The 17,220-nt window shown below is 48.1% G+C and overlaps 1 protein-coding gene across 8 annotated transcripts in view; it reads right to left on the bottom strand.

The window, feature by feature from the left end:
- EVA1C (eva-1 homolog C) overlaps window positions 1–13,647 on the bottom strand; it is a 79,736-nt gene extending 66,089 nt beyond the window's left edge. The window contains exon 1 of one of the 8 annotated variants that reach the window (XM_035709458.2): window positions 13,545–13,647. Coding sequence is in view for 7 of the 8 variants with exons in the window: in XM_049104539.1 (XP_048960496.1) it covers window positions 11,982–12,195 (214 nt within the window). In the remaining variant the exon portion in view is untranslated. Of the gene's footprint in view, window positions 1–11,981; window positions 12,539–13,544 lie in introns of those variants that run through there. The other 7 variants (XM_049104539.1, XM_035709456.2, XM_025449712.3 and 4 more) reach the window with 7 other exon arrangements.
- Window positions 13,648–17,220: the final 3,573 nt, after the last annotated feature.

Raw genomic sequence — 17,220 nt, 5'->3', positions numbered from 1 at the left:
ATGAGCACTGGGTGTTATACTCTATGTTGACAAGTAGAATTTAAATTAAAAAATGTAACAAAAAAAAAAGAAAAGTAAGATCTTGCAAGAGGATACTCTGAAAAAATACATATATGCACATAGATGGATAGTTAAAATCTTTTATATATATATAGGTACGTGCAGGTGCATTTATGTAGATAGAAACACAAATATGTTTTTGCTTCATTGCAGGGATCCATACCCATTTTAAAAACATATTAGTCTTTGCTTATGAACGTGATGCCTTTTCACAAAAGGAGTGTCAAGGGAAGGTGCTCTGATTTCTTATATGAACTGATTCTTGAAAACTCAAGTTCTATCACACCAGATGGGCAAGAATGAGAAAAGGAGCAAAGTCCTCCCGTCCGACAGCATTCTTACATCACCCACTTTAAAATTAAATCTGAAACAGAGTTCTGACAGGCCTGCTATTTTCTTCAGTGCCAACAGCCACACAATAGACCTTTTTTTTTTTTTTTTTTTTTTTTTTTTTTGGACAAAGCTCTTAAAATGCTTGGAGATTCAGATGTACTGAGTCACAAAGCTATACAAATACTGCACACCCATTCCTGCCGGTGCCCTGTTCACTCTTTTGGAAACTATACCATATTTTGTCTGTGTTTGGCAGAAGGAAAGAAATATTTTCACTAGCGTTCCAACCTGCCTGGAAAGGGGGGGTGACTGCAGAGGGTCAGATCTGAAAGTAGGTGGCTGCCCTTTGATCTGATGACCTCTGAGCAGGGGTTGCAGTCATCCTTTCAGAGGGATCTGTTGGTTTTCCTTCTACTCAGTGTGGGCGCTGCAATGGTGCTCCACCCCATGACCACATAGACTACAGGTGCACCCTAATAAGGGTGTAACATTCAGCACAGGGGTGAATAGGTGAATAACTTTGCTCTAAAATAACACTATTTGGGACACCTGGGTGACTCAGTGGTTGAGCATCTGCCTTTGGCTCAGGTTGTGATCCTGGGATCCCAGGATCCTAGGATCGAGTCCCTCATCGGGCTCCGCGCAGGGAGCCTGCCTCTCCCTCTGCCTATGTCTCTGCCTCTCTGTGTGTCTCTCAAGAATAAATAAATAAAATCCTTAAAGAATAAAAATAAAATAACCATTCACCCAATTAGTGCTCTTAGAAACATCCTGGAACATCAGAACACATTATAACAGGCAGCTCAGAGAGGCGGACACAACGTTTTACAGACACATCCGTGGGTATAACTGTGCCAGGGGCCATCTGAACAGGGATGTGCAGAGCTGGGTAGAAAGGGGGTAGGGGTGGTAGACAGAGGGTGCAGGACAGAGGCGGAAAGTAGGATGAGGCAATGGGAGGTGCTGAGCAAAGGCTGATCCACACACAGTTTTCACAACTTTCACACTCTTAAAAATTCAAATCAAATTGCCCCCTCACATGATTGCTTCACTGAGTTGTGAAATAAGTGAGAGGTGTTGCCAATGCATCCTCACACTGGGAGTGAGCAACTGGCGTCAAGTCTGAACATCTCTCCCAAGTGATATTTAGTTTGATGGTAATGATGGCGAATGTGGAAGTTTCGAATCAGGAGGATAAAAGGGCCGGAGGCACAAGCAAGTTCCATAGGGGAAAGCAGTGGGATGGGGAGTCATGGGGTGTGAGAGGGTGTCGAAGCACCACAGTGGTTGGATCTCTATTTCCTCAGTTTTAAAGAGCTGGGCACCTGTAGGTGGCTGCAGAAGGCAAGTTGGCCTTGAAGAGTGCCAAGGAGCTCTAGGTTTTCCAGACTCATCTTTGGTTATTATAAATTTTCCCCACCCTCTTCAGATGTAGAAAATAAATCGGGGACATGCCAGTTGGTCTAGCCCTGCGTTCCTCAAGCCCAGCGTGAAGATGGGCTCATTCCTTGTAGTGGGGGCTGTGGGCTGTCTGTGCATCGTAGGAGGTTTAGAAGCATCCCTGGCTCCCGCTCACTAGACACCAGCAGCACCGCTAGTGTGACAAATAAAATTACCTCCAGACATGTAGGAGGTTCAGAAGCATCCCTGGCTCCTACTACCTAGACGCCAGCAGCACGGCTAGTTGTGACAAACAAAATTACTTCCAGACGTTGCCAAATATTTCTGGGAGTGGGGGACGAAACCTCCCTGGATTGAGAACCTAGAGTTTTCACCAGATAAAGATAGCCATCTACTCTAAGGATCAGATGGAATTTTGGGTCAAGGTTGACAACACCGAACAACATGCCTGGACCAACCAGAGATAAACACAGAAGCCTGAGATGAAAGCAGGCCTTTTGCCTCAAAGCACTGACTTAAAGCTTTAGGGAATCATAGAGAGGGGCTGCCTGGCTAGCTCGGTTGGTTAAGCATCTGACTCTTTATTTCGGCTCGGGTCATGATCGCAGGGTCCCCAGAAGCAGCCTGGCATCAGGATCCACACAGGGCGGGGAACCTGCTTAAGATCTCTGTCTTCCTCTCCCTCTGCCCCTCTACCCTGCCCTGTTCATGCACGGGCTATGTAGATAAATAAATAGATAGATGATAGATAGATAGATAGATAGATAGATAGATAGATAGATAGATTTCTGGAGAAAAAAAATCCAGGGATATCTAGGTTTAAAAAAAAAAAAAAGGTAAATCAGAAGAGAGGGACCTTCACAGTTGAACTCCAGTGGTTAAAGAGGCAGAACAGACAAGACCTCAAGACCTGCTCAGTGGAATCCTCCACAGCCTGCCGTGACCACGTCCACATAACGGATCTCACAGCTCTGGCCTGTCAAGACCACTTTTCACCCTAAGGCTGTGGCCGGGGCCATCTCTGCATCCTGTCTCACCTGTCCAGAAAGCATTTGGCCTTGCTAGCTCTGGAATGTGTTCAGTGGTTCAGGCCTCGGAGAATGGAGGAGGAGTTTAAAAACACCTACCCCTTCATTTCATGACAAAGTTGACAAAAAGGAAGTGTGTAAGCCTGATTTGGGGTTCAGGTACTTTTTTTTTCAGTAGAAAAGGGGCTATGAAATTGTGTGCATTCCTTAAAGCGTTACCCTCAGCAGCTGGACAAACTGGCCTTCTAGATGGGATTGGGTAGTCTTGCTTCCACCTGTCTCCCATCCAACAGCGGAGGGGGATGGAGTCTGAGAACTTCAGATGCTGCTGAACATAAAAAGAGTGCAAAATCTTCTAAGTCAAGAGAAAGAAAGGAAGAACGTGGTGGCACGGCGCTCTTCTCAGACTCTGAAACACTACTCTATAGGCTGTCACGAGTATGCATCACACTGGCCCTTGCAGACAAAAAGGGTTATTTTATCCAGATTATTCCCCCACGATGCAGGGGAAAAGGGACTCATTTGTAATCATCAAAGGAATGCTGACAGACTTGAAACGGGATTACATTCTATTATACTCATCCGAATTAAAGATTTGTTTTGGAGATCATTCTTAGGTTTCCTTCTCCTGCTCCTCCAACCCCAAATGAGGTGATTTGTATTCACGAGACATCTGAGGCAGACATGAAATCAGACAGTTTGCAAACATACATTTCAGATTCAGTGGCCTGAGTTTTGAATTTTAATGTCGCCTGGTTGTGTGTGTAGAAAACTTGGCCCTCAGGTCAAAGCTAACCCCAAACACCACTTCATTCCTTAGCTTCTTAATGCAGGAGAAATTCTATTTCAAGGGTCTGAGTGAGCAAGCGATACAGGTGTCCAGAAATGCGGGTATGAAAATGGAAAATTTATGCCTGGGCAGAGTTGTCTGGTATGTCTGTGGGCACACTGCTAAACCCTCAATTCCATGCTCTGCGGTTTGGGTATCATTTGGAGAATGTGACCTGCCAAATCTATTATTCACCCCCCCTCCCCAAGCTGCTTTGTTTGTGCATGTGCATGAAGCCACTGAGAAGGAGGCTTCCCCAGGACAGGGCTGACTCTTATAGGGTAACTGAAAGACTTGAACATTTTCCTGTTCTTTCACACAGAACTCCCGCTCTGTAGTCACCGTGGAACTGAGGGTCATCTGAGCACCTCAGACTGAAGTCCTATGGCCGTGGAAGACCTCAATCAAGTCAAAAAGCTGTCCCTTGGCTTTAGGTGTCAAAAGGACAAGATATCTTCAAGAAATCTCTCTCCAGTCAAGGAGATGGCACTCTCTAAGAAGGAAGACAGAGCAAGGAACGTAGGTAAAGTGTCATTCTCTGTACCATTTTCTTTCTTTATAACTCAGTCCTTCCTTCTAGACTCAGCATTCTTCTCCAGGAAGTATAACCTCTAGCAGTTGTTTTGGTAAGCATGTATCATGGTAAACGTGTCTTCATTTCACACTCTTTTTTTTTTTTTTAAGTCTATTTATTTTCTGTAGTAATCTCTACACTCTGTCTTGAAGATAGTTTAGCTGGGTATATAGTTCTGCTCTGACAGGATGTTCTGTTCTTTTTTCCCAGAACCTGGAAAAATATTTCTCTGGCTTCTGGCTTTCGCTGTTGTTGTTGCAAAGACTTTATGTATAACATTGTTTTCTCTCACTCTCTCTGATTGTATTTTTAAGACTGTCACTTTGGTTTTAGTATTTTATAGTTTAAATATGGATAGGTATCCATATATTTTTATTTATCTTGCTTCGGATGCTTCAATCTGAATCTTTTGTTAATTCTTGAAAACAGATTCCAAGATATTATCACTTTGAGTGTTGCCACTCCCTCATTTCCCCTATTCCCACTTTCTGGAATATGGATCTGATATATGCTGAACCTACATTCCATCCTCCATGTCTTATAGATTTTTTCCCATATTTTTCATGTCTTTACCTTTTTTGCTGCATTCTAGATAATTTCTTCAGCTTTATGTTCCAGTTCATTGCTTCTGTCTTCAGCTACATATGATCTATCCATTAAGTTTTAAATTCAATGAATATATTTTTCATCAGTATAGTAGTATTAGTAGAGACAGCAGATGTATTTTGTTCTTTTTAAAATCTTTATAGCCTTTCATTAGTCATGTTTTAGACTTGCTTTTTATTCGTTTTTCTGTTTTAGTTTCCCTCTGTTATTTATTAAGAACTCTGTTGTTTTTACTGCTGATTATTGCTCATATAATGGAGTTTTGGATTGCATGTTCATAACCAGCAGGATTTCATCAGCAGGAATCTTATGGAGCTTGTGATGATGAGGTCTCTATGTAGGGAGGATTTATGTGTGTGTGTGTGTGTGTGTGTGTGTGTGTGTGTGTGTGTGTGTGTTTTGCCAAGTATCTTGGGGCATAACCAACCTTGGACAATTTTGTTAGTTTCTTAGATGAGGTTTCTTGGTAAAGATCATGTGAATTTAAAACCCAGACTCTTGAAAAACCAGGCCTGTGATTACATATTCTTCAGGGAGACTAATTTTTTTCTCCAAAGCTGAGCCCAGGCTGAGACATGTTTTCTTGCCATTTTTTTTTCAAGAAGGCTGATTTGTTTCTCATCCACCTTTTTAATGACTATTTAACCCTTCCAGGTCCCAGTTTTATAGGAAGAGCTCTTTTTCTCATATATATAGTATGTAATGTCAGTTTTTATTTATTTATTTATTTGTTTGTTTATTTATTGGAAAATCTTTATTTCAACTTCTTAACTTACATTGGTCTAATAACTCATAACTTGCCTTCATGCACCTGTTAAACCCTGGTTGTAAAGACCATCAGATGGTCCTAGTGTAGCCACAGGGTCAATGCCAGCTAACTTCTCCAGTTCTTTGATCCTCTTCATATTTGTTCCCTGTTTGCATCCCTTATATTGAGTCATTCACGCATTTAAAGGATGTCTGTTATATTTTACTCAGCAGTTGTAGATGTTTTGTTGGAGAAATAATTTCAGATCACCAGTTCTACAAAATTTCCAGAAATGGATTAGTTCCTATTCTGTAATCAGTTCTTTGGGGCTATATGAGTACTATCTTTAGACAGGAGGTGGAATGGATAATAACTGTACACATATTTCCCACATATCTGGGGAAATTTGGGGTCTAGTGGATTAAGAGGTAAACAGTACAGAAATGGCATTGCTTTAAACTACTGGCAATTTGCTTTTGTATTAGAGGAGAGCTGCCTGGGTTCAAATCCCCCAAAGTTACTTCACTTCTCTTTGCATCAGTTTCTTCAATTTATTATCATAGCATCTGTTTCACAGGTGGTAAGGATTACATGAGTTAATAAACACAAAGTTGTCAGAACAGGGTCTGGCACACGGTACTTGAATGTATTTGGTACACTAATGGTATTTTCAACTCACCAACTTCTCTCACTAGTGCTAAGGCAAGTCGAGTGAAGAAGGTGTTGTTTATGCTGGACCAGAGTCTTAGATCTGCAAACATCGGGGTCAGCCAATGGGTTGCAGAATTAGGGACCCCCAGAGAGCAGGAGAGACTCAGAGAGGAGACTAGAGTCATTGGGTCACCCACCCTTCCAATACTAAAATCTTTGTGACTCCAGGATTTGTATTACTAAGGAATGCTAGATCCTTGTAGAAGGATAAAAACACACCAGCCTCATTAGAATAGTGACCTAGTATAATCAAATTTCAGAGAGCCCTCACCTTTACCTTTGAAGGTCCATTACATAGCTCGAATGACAAGAGTATGGACTTTGGAAACCAGACAATTAGTGGGTTCAAATCCTGCCTCTAAATTTTACCAGGAGACGTAGAGCTGGGGTAGGGAGCCAGATGGGGGTAGGGGTAGATAACAGGGGAGCAGTTATTCTTTCAGTGCACGTTACCTCCAAAGTGGTGCCTTTTCAAGAATGTTAAATAAGTTGACAGGGTGGCTGAGACCAATGGCCCCCAAATCCTTAAAATCATGATCCCCATCAGCAGAAACATTTTGGGAACATGCCTCCAATATATGTACATTTACCTACAAACTGTGTACCCTTCAGCTGCCAATTTTTATGTTAATTTTAAGCCAAGGGTGACTCCTTTTTTTTTTTTTTTTTTTACGATTGGAAAGAAACCAATATGAAAGAACAAAAGTTCTAACATCTTCCTTCTACATCCGCTGGATCGCCTCGTGTGTGCCCTCACTTTGGATGAACTGAGTCGAAGAGATACTGAAGGCAGAATGGGGCAAGGTTCTCATCTGGAAAGTGAGGCTAATATTTACTTTGTAGGGCTGCTATGAGGAGGAAATCAGATAACACAGTGCTCAATTAACTTTTACTCCCTACCTTTCTGTCCCTTGCCCGAAACTGCTGCTAGGCTGCCCTTTCCAATAAAGCGCCTGGGAGAGTAGAGCCATCAATAATGGAGCCACTTGCTGGCCCAGACTCCTCTTCTCTGCTACAGAACGAGCCAGCAGACCACGTTTCAAATGTAGTTACTTCCCATGGAAACAGACTGGCAGTTTCAGACGCCTCTCTTCATCTCTCTTCTGTGACAGCTGGACAACTCTTTCAGACATTCAGGTTGTGTTCCTTTGGTTATGAGCTGGCTTTTCATCCCATAAGATTTGTGAAAGTAAAGACAATCCCTGGATCAAAGGATGATGTGACTAAGGCAAAAGAAAATGCAGAACTCTGCGTGCAGGCGCTGGGATGCAGAGATCCACTGATGGCTGGGAAAATACAGTCCCGATCTCCCTGGTGGGGAGTCCTGGAGGAGGGGTGAGGGACCACCCAGCCAGGCCCGGGCACCCCTGAGCGAACTGATGCTTGCAGGAGGTAGCCCTGCCCTCTGAACACCAGAACAGTGGTTCTCAACTCGGGCTGTACTAGAGTCGCCTGGCAGCTTTCAAAATGAGACCAGTATCTGGCCCACCCCAGACCAGTTAAGCAAGGAGCCCTGGAGCGCTGCTTGAGCATCCCCACATTTGTTCAGACTGAAGTGATTCTCCTATGCCACCAGGGTGGAGATCCACCGCTTATCTGAGCAGAACAGGAAGGTTTGCTCTCTCCTAAATGGACACCTGCATCCCCTCCTGAGGCCTCAAGATCAATTGACTTACCCTTTTTCTTCATTCTGAGATTTTTGGCCAGTGAAATAAGGAGCTAGGGTTGGGTTTATTTGCTGGGCTGCAAATGATCTGGTAACAAGCATTACTTCGTGTTGGCTTGGGCTACTTGGCAGGGAGCAAGACATCAGCTCAGAGAACTCCTTCCATCTTTGAGATCTGGGGACAGCTTGATGCAAGGAGACTTTAAAGGCTGCCCCACTCTCCTTGTGTTTTTTTTCTCCCTTTCCTTTTGCTACATGCCCTAGGGTGAAACCAAACGTGTGGACATATGCTCATGCCTTCTTTGTCAAAAGTCCAGAGTTTTCTAGGCCTCCATGTGGGAACTAGAATGATTTTGTACCCCTTCCTTCCCTCTGTCTCTCCCCATTCCTCTCAATGAGCCCATCAATCATTCTGAACTTTTTGAGAAGAGAGAAAGGGGGAATGCAGGGAGACAAGAGAAGATGCTGCTGGCCTTCAGCAGAGAGACAAGGAAAGACAAATCACCAAAAAACCAAAAAAAAAAAAAAAATGTAAAACAAAACAACAAAAAAGAGACCTGAGGGACATGACAAAATAAGTTTGAGAGACACGCTGAAACATCACATCTTTAAAGCAGGACAGGGGTGCCTGGGTGGCTCAGCTGGTTGAGCATCTACCTTCAGCTCAGGTCATGATCTCCAGGTCCTGGGATCAAGCCCCATGTCAGGCTCCTGGCTCAGCTGGGAGCCTGCTTCTCCCTCTGCCTCTGCCTCTCCCCCTGCTCATGCTCGTTTGCTCTCTGTTATCTGTTTTCTTAAATGAATAAATTTAAAATCTTTTAAAAAATTAAATAAAAATTAAAAAGAAATAAAGCAGGACAAAATATAGAGGATCTTTTGCTTTTTATGGCTGGAACCCAAGAAGGCACCCCTCCCTCCTCTCAGCACTCATCCCTGCCTTGTTCTTTGAACAAAGATGATGCTGACATTACACTTCTGTTTGGGAAAAAAGAAAAAAACAAAAAAATCAATGATCAATTTGGACCTCTTAGGCCAAATCCCCAATGTGGGAATGCAGTCAAAAAAACAACTCCATCCCAGAGAGGGAAATGGATGAAAGCCGAGTGTATCTGAGTATGGGATTAAGGATCACAGGCACTAGTTTTGCATGAACTGCTCTTGTCTTCCTGGGATATGTTTTTTAACGCAGTGATGACAGCCTTCCAGTGGCCGCTGGCAGCATCTCAATATCTTCAGGGATGAGAGGGAAGGGGGTATTTGGGAAGCCTTTTTCCCAGCAGGCTTGGAGGTGATTAGCACAAGTCACGAGCACGGAGGGGGAGGAGGAGGCCACGATGTAGCCCCTGGCTTATTAAGAGTGAGATCCGATGCTGGAATCCCCGGGCAAAAAAAAAATCAATGACCCAGGAAAACTATACCAGCTGACAGCCCCAGGAAAAGGCTCGAGGAAGAGCTGCAAAGAAGAGAAAGGCTTAAGTAACTTTCCAAAACTCTGCACTGTTAATCTCCTGGGAAGCCCTATACTGTACACACAATGGCCGGGACCCCTGACATTCTGGTACTTTCTCTCATGCGGAAACACCATCCTTCCTCCATCCCGTTCGTCCCAGGGCAAAGGGCTCCCAAGTTCCCTCCACCCTCCCTCAGCTTCAGTTTTTGATGTTTCCCTTGTTTAGAAAAACAAGCAAGTATCTGCACTGTGGAAGGCTGGGCTATTCTTACAAGGCTCTGTGGGGAGGCAGGGGGCACTGTCTCCTTACAGACCTCTGGTTTCTAATCCCTCCAAGTTCCTAAAAAAAAAAAAGACCAGGAGCACCTGCCTCTTGGAAAGCAAGCATCAGGTTTTGAGGTCCTGGGGTGGGGGTGGGGGGCGGTTAGAATTACGTGATCAAGATCCACTGCTTTGGCTAAAGCATTCCACCAACCTTCAGACAGTCATCTGCATATCACACAGGGGGTCCCCAAAGGTTTCAAGCCAAATTGATCAACATCGAAAGACTCCATCCTTCTCTCTGAGCCTTCTCTCACACTACCCCAATGCCACACAATATGGCATTTAGGTTTAAACTTGAACGCGTCTGTGCTTTGGGAGGATGTAATTTTTTTTTCTTTCCTTCTTCCTGAAAGGCTCCTTGACACTTTCCCTAGTCCTCAGATCCTTAAAGAGCAAGGCTGATCAGCGTTAAAAATGGGGGCTGCTTGTGGATAGATCTGGCCATATCACCACCTACCGCTGGCTCAGGGAGTTTTCAACCTTGGAATTCAGGTTCACACCGAAAGCACCGAAGTAATAAAAGCACCGAAGTAATATTTTTATCATTTATGTCATTTAGAAGTACATGTATCCAAATATCCCTTTCCTTCCGCCCCCCCCCCATACAGCATCCCTGTTGGAGAGCTCCAGCACCCCCTCTCTTATGGTTGCTACATACAGACAATTCCAAACCTGGGTGGTAACCTACAGACTGTCCCCAAGTACTGCACGGGCTTCACTAAAGAAACAAACCCCAAGTGTCTATAATCTGGGAAAACAATCTAATGGTCACACTGCAATTTACCTAAAGCAATATTTGTTCAGTTGCAGTGATGTCACCAAAAAAAAAGGGGCTTGTCAGCTTTGCAAAGAAGACTCTTTGCAATATTCAGAGCTAGACGGTGGCTGATTCAGAAGGGCTCACCGTCGCTGAAATCAGCAAACACAGAACTTTTCTAGCAGCCAAGAAAGTTCTATTTAAAAAAAAAAAAAAAAAAAGTCAATAGCACTTGAAAAGCATTTCCCCAGCACATTTACCACAGCATTCTGACCCTGTGGTGCTCGATTTTAAGGACCACGGTTTGCTTGCCAAATAGGCATATCTTGGCTTCCTTTGAGAGGTAGAAACACTGCCTTGATATTAAATATTCAAAGCAAAGAACCTCTGACCTAAGGGCTCTCAGCTAACAATGACATTCTCTGTAAGTAAACTAGAAACCCAACTCAGCTTCTGGTTTGCCAGTGTTCTCTGCCATGTACTAGTCTATTGCACAGCGGGGTGAGCAGTGACTCCATTTACCATGATTAGATTGCAAAAGACCCTGCAGGCAAAAGCCTGAACTTGGCAGTAGATCCCCGGAGGAGGGGGAGAGTGGGGTTCCGAGCCGCCTCCTGGGCCCCGGGCAGGGGCTGGGAAAGGGTGAGGGCCTCCGGCTTCACCGGAGGGAGACCCAGGTCTGTTACAACTGCGAGGACTTTGCTACTCTTTGCAAAGCGCAGCGGTAATACAAGCATGCGGCTCCTGTAGCCCCATCATCAACCCAGAAACTTCTCTCACTTGGTGGAGCCACACCGGCAACCCCAGAGCTGAGATCCGCTGCGTGGGAGAGCGTGGCTGGGGGAGTCTCCCCAAAAGAAAAGCCTCACGGTTTACTGGGAGGAGGACGTCCTGGTTTTTTGTAAAGGAGACTGGGACTGGCGGGGGTTGGGGGCGCTGGTACCTTTTGGAGGTAAAGCCAAGACCCCCCCCCCCGTACCCCCCCCCCGCCCCCAGTCTCTGATCTGTAAACTCCTGCTCCTCCGGCCCCTCCCTGCCCGCCCGCGCAGACTTCAGGTCAGACGTCCCCGGGGCCAGTCTCCTTACAAGGGCACCCAAGAGGCCGGCGGGGGCGCAGCGGGACTAAAGCGAGTGGCAAACCAAGCGCAACTCCTCGGAGCACAGCACGTGGATCGCGCAGCGCTGGGCGCGGCGCAGGCTTTGGCTCCAGGGAACACGCATCCGTCAGAGTCGGGTCCCCGCTGCCGGGGCCCGCTGCTGGGGAACCGACGAGGTAAACAGCAGGGCGAGAAACTCCAAATACGTTACCCACCCTTCGTCCTTGGGGAGAGGCGGGGAGGGGCTCCTCTGCCCTCACTGCGCGCAGCCACCTCTACGCCGAAGGCTCGCACCAGGCAAGAACCCTGGCTCTGAGCGCGCCTCGACTTCAACCCAACCCGGCCGTGCCCTCCCCCCGCCCCCCGCGCGGGCGGCTGCCCCCAGCCCAGGGCTCACCTGGGCGCGCACCGCGGCGCCGGGGGGCGCAGGGCGAGGGAGGGCGCTTCTTACCGGAGAAGTCCGTGAGCGCCGCGATCTCCTTGGAACAGACCAGGACGGTGCAGTAGAAGAGGCGCAGGAGCTGCCCGGGAGGCTCTACCTGCCGGCGGAGTCCGGGATGCTGCGCGGGCTGCGGCGCGGGCGGCGGGCGCGCGTGTCCAGGCAGAAGCATGGTGCCCGGCGCACCCCAGCGCGGGCGCGGGCCGGGGGCGCGACGGGGGTCCCTGGGCGGACGGCAGCGTCACATGGCGGGGCGAGGCGGGGACCCTGCACCTCCCGGCGCAGGCTGCGGAGCCTCTCCCCGGCGCAGGCCAGCGCCGGCTCCCCAGCAGAGGGGAGGGGGCGGAGAAGTGGGGCGGGGCGAGGAGCCCCGGGAAGGATCCGCGTAGTTTCCCCCCCACACACCCCCGAGAGGAAATCTCCGCTGCCGCCCCGCGGGAGGAAACGGGGGGGGGGGGCGAAGGGAAAGTGCAGACTTCGCGCGCGGGGCGGCTGCGGAGGCCGGTCCCTGGCGAGCTGCCCGCCGCGGAGGGCGCCCCCAACAGCGCACCGAGGGCCGCGCCACTGGAGCGCCTTCCACGCCCGGGTCCCCGCCCCGGAGACGGCCCGGCACCCCCCTCCCGCCCCCGCCCCCGCCCGGCCCGGCCCGGCCCGCGCTGGCCGCGTGCCAGCCTCGCCCTGGCCGCGGGAGGAGCGCGGCCGGTGCCCGTGACGCACTTTGCAGCCAGCGCCGCGCGCGGAGCCCAGGCGCTCCCGGGGCGGGGCCGAGGCAGGGGCCGCGGGGAGGTGGCGACCTGGAGGTGCGGGACCCCAGCGCCCACGTCCCTGCGACCCCGCGGCGCGCCTCCTCGTAGAATCACCAAGCGCGCACAGTTATCCCCATTGCACGGAGGGGGAGACTGAGGCCCCCGCGCTCTGCCCAAGCCCACGCAGCCAGGACGCGAATCAGAAAGGGTTCGAGGGGAAGCGGGGTGGGGGGAGGACCGTAGGGGGGGGGATTCAAAGCGGGTCAGACGGTTTCAGGCCACAGCCGGCCGGTTTCTTTTCTTCTTGCGCCCACTACGCTTCCTTTGCGTCCTGGTTGGTTGTCGGCTGCGCTCGCTCCGAGGATCTGACACCGGCCGGGCAGAAGTGGCACCGAGCGCTAATAATCGGGCTTTTGTTTTAAAATGGGCCACCGCATCTTTCTGAACCTCTCGATTACGCGCGGTGTGACCCAGGCCCGGCCTGCGGGCTCGGGGCTGCAGCCGACAAGTGCGTGGGAGCGCGCGGGGTACGGGAACCGGGGGGCCCCTGCGGACCCCGCGAGCGTCCCGGCCGGGCGGCGCCGGCGGCGGGGCGGAGGGCCGGGCCGGAGGGCGCTCGGCACAAAGTGTTCCCGAACACCGCGGGGAGGCTCTGCCAAGTTCTCGGCGGGCCTGACGCGGAAACGTAGATAATGAGGCCCAAGGGCGGGACCAGGCGCACTGCCCCAGCCGGCTCCCCACTGCACTGGCTTGGGGACGGGACACCCAGACTTACCTGTGGGACCCCCGTACAGGTGCGCCGCGAGGACCCAGGGGCCCGCCGGACTTGGTGCTCCAGCAGGGGCAAGCTCGGAGCTGCTGGTATTTCTGGCGCCTTCCTCTGTGTCTGTCGGTGGAGGTGGCAAAGGCTAAACCCCAGACACGATGAATTTTAAAATCCACATTAAAAATACTCAACCTCCTCCCAGCGCCTGGCTGGCTCAGTGGTTAGAGCACGCGACTCTCGGGTCTCTAGGTTGTGAGTTCAAGCCCTATGTGGGGTGTGGAGATTATTAATATATATATTTTTTTAATCTTAAAGCTAGGCCTCAACCTTCTCAATAACTTTTGGACATATTAGTGTGCGCTTTTTAGGTCTGGGAAACTGAGATTGGGAAGGTAGGTAAGGATGGCTAGCACTTAGGAGCCAGTAAGTAAGTAACGTTTGCTGAAATATCAGGCCCCTCATCCCATGTGGTTTAGGTATGAACTGGTGTGTGCTTGGGGCTGCGGGGGCTGCAGGGGCTGGGACAGGAAAGGGGCCTTGCTCCAACAGGACTGGGGGCAGTCTCTACTGTCCTGTAGTGTAGGCATAAGCTGGCTTCCACATGCCAGTGTGGGCTCCGTTGCTAACTGTGCACTCCCCTGGTTTCCTTCTCTGTAAAATCTCAGGCTTGTGACACTTTAATTAGTTGATACAGGTGACGTGGGTAGGACAGGGCCTGGAGCTGGTAAATGCTCGGTCAATATTAGTCATTATCACAGACAGGAAGACAGTGACTGGAGAATCATAAACTAAAAGGGACCGCAGAGCCAAAGTGTTGGGTAGCCGAGTGGAAGGGAGGGAGGTGTCAGGGACTTTTTAAATTAAAAAAATTTATTTTGTTGGAGTCTAGTTGACATACCATGTTTTATCAGTTTCAGGGGGACAACATAGTGATGGGACAATTCTTTATATTACAACATGCTGGGCACAATTAAGTGTAGACACCATCTGTCACCATTTGTTGTTGCAATATTATTTACTCTATTCCCTTTGCTGTCCTTTTCATCTCCATGACTGATTTCTTTTATAACTGGAAGTTTGTACTTCTTAATCCTCCTCACCGACTTCTCTCATCCCCTCAGCTTCCTCCCTTCTGGCCACCACTCATTTGTGCTCTGGGTGTATGAGTCTCTTTCCAGTTTGGTGGTCTGTTCCTGTGTTTTGTTTTAAAGGTAAGATGGATAGGAAAGATGGAAGGAGTTTACCAAGCAAAAACTAGCCAAAGCTAGGTGTTTGGGAGGGTGAACATTTTAGAAAAAGGGATCAGTGGTGTGCCTGGGTGGCTCAGTGAGTTAAGCATCTGACTCTTGATCTCAGCTCAGGTCTCGATCTCATGGTCATAAGTTCAAGCCCTGTGTTGGAGCCTACTTAAAATTAAGAAAAAGAAAGAGAGAGAGAAAGAGAGAAAGAGAGAAAGAAAGAAAGAAAGAAAGAAAGAAAGAAAGACCAGCATGTGTGAAATCCAAAGGAGCGTGGTTCCATAGAAGAATGGAGAAAAGTCTACAGTGAACAGGACAGAAATCAAAGGGCAAGGCTTGGTGATGTGAAGTTGTCAGCCAGAGCTCAGAGATACGGAGAGCACTGTGCTCAGCACTTCCATCTTTACCCTGAGACCTTGTGAGCTTTCCCTTCTTTATCTTAAGCCACCAAAAGATTGGTAGCAGATGAGTGAAATGATCATCTGTATGTTGGTAGAGGATTGGTCTGGCTGCTGAGTGTCACTGGACTAAAGGGGTCAAAGGTGAGTCCAAGGATTTTTATACCGAAAAGAAGTGAAGGCAGAGACTCAAACTGGTCCTTGGAAGCCAATATTCACTGAAGCATTATTCACAATAGCCCCAAGGTGGAAACAGTCCAAGTAGTCCTCCTCAGATGAGTGGATGAACTAAATGTGGACTTGTATTCACTCATAAAAAGGAATGATTTCTGATATATGCTGCAACATGGATGAGTCTTGAAAACTTTATGCTGGGTGAAATAAGCCAGGCACAAGATGATAAATATTGTATGATTCCACTCATATGAAGTATCTAGAAAAGGCACATAGAGACAAAAAGTGGATTAGAGGTTACTAGGAGCTAGAGGAAGAGAGAATGAAGGATTTTTTAAAATTTGTTTATTCATGAGAGACACAGAGAGAGGCAGAGACATAGGCAGAGGGAGAAACAGGATCCCTGGAGGGAGCCCGATTCAGGACTCCATCCCAGGACCCTGGGATCACGACCTGAGTCAAAGGCAGATGCTCAACCACTGAGCCACCCAGGTGTCCCAAGGGAATGAAGGATCTTGCTTAATGGGTACAGAGCTGTTGTTTGGGGTAATGAAAAAGTTCTGGAAATAGTGGTGAGGGTTGCACGGCATCATGAATCTAATTAACACCACTGAATTGTACACTTAAAATGGCAAATGCTATAGGTTTTTACAACTTCACAAAATTAGTAACGTAGTATTCCAAAACCCATCAAACTGTATACTTTAAGTGGGTCGGTTGTGTGGTACGTGAATTATATCTCTATAAAGCTGATTTTTTCTTAATCAAACAATAACAACATCTGAGTAGGTCCAAGAAGATGACTGGGGGGGTGGGGGGAGCGTAGCCAGGAGGCTATGGCTGTGCTTTGAGCTGGGGCTTTGCTGGTCCAGAGAAAAGGGGCAAGTGGTCAAACTGGATTGGGCACTGGGGAGGATGGACGGTGCTGGGTGGCTAGGCTGTTGTTGGACACAGGGGAGAGGAACCCAAAGGACAACTCTCAGCTGCCCTCCTCTTTGCCCCTCCACTACTTGCTGTGAAGCCACATTTTAGTCCTAATCTGATCTCTTTAAGAATTTTTGCATCTTGGGACACCTGGATGGCTCAGTGGTTGAGCATCTGCCTTCGTCTCAGATGGTGATCCCAGGACCCAAGATCAAGACCCACATCAGACTCCCTGTGAGGAGCCTGCTTCTCTCTCTGCCTATGTCTCTGCCTCTCTGTGTGTGTCTCATGAATAAATAAATAAAATCTTTAAAAAATACTTGGCATCTTGCAAGAAAATTAAAGAATTCCATTTATCTCCCTCTCTGGATTCCACACTTCCAAGTTCCTTTGTGTCCCCAACCAAATGGAAAGCAGTTACTGCCTAGCCCCCATTTCCCTCTCTCTAAATATTATATAGTTGAATGCCTCAACTTTGAGCCACCATAAAAGCTCTTAGGGTGAGGAACTAAGAGGAAAGCACACACTCCAAAGAGAGGGAAACTCTTGTAAAATCAACATGGGGCATGAAGAGAAATGACCTTTCCCACCAAGACAGTTCCCCCCCTGAACTCTTTCTCCTGTGATGGAATTTTAAAAATCACGACCCATTATAGCCACTTGGTTACTCGGCACGACTGCAGGGAATGGAATTGAAGCAGGTACAGTCTGGTGAGGATGAGCCAAACACTACAGCTCCTAAAGTGTCACCACTCTCAGCAACCCTTTGAGATAGGGGCTAACCAGCACCAGCTGCACAATTCACTGGCCTAGTGCAAAATGAAAATTTGGGGTTTTTGTTCAAAAATAATTAAGAATTGGGGCACCTGGGTGGCTCAGTGGTTGAGCATCTGACTTTGATTCAGGGCATGATCCCGGAGTCCTGGGATCGAGCCCCACAATTGGACTCCC

This window comes from Canis lupus, chromosome 31 (genome assembly GCF_003254725.2).
Source record: "Canis lupus dingo isolate Sandy chromosome 31, ASM325472v2, whole genome shotgun sequence".
NCBI classification, from domain to species: domain Eukaryota; kingdom Metazoa; phylum Chordata; class Mammalia; order Carnivora; family Canidae; genus Canis; species Canis lupus.
The sequence above is the reverse complement of the archived record's forward strand: the minus strand, read 5'-3'. Positions and strand labels throughout refer to the sequence as shown.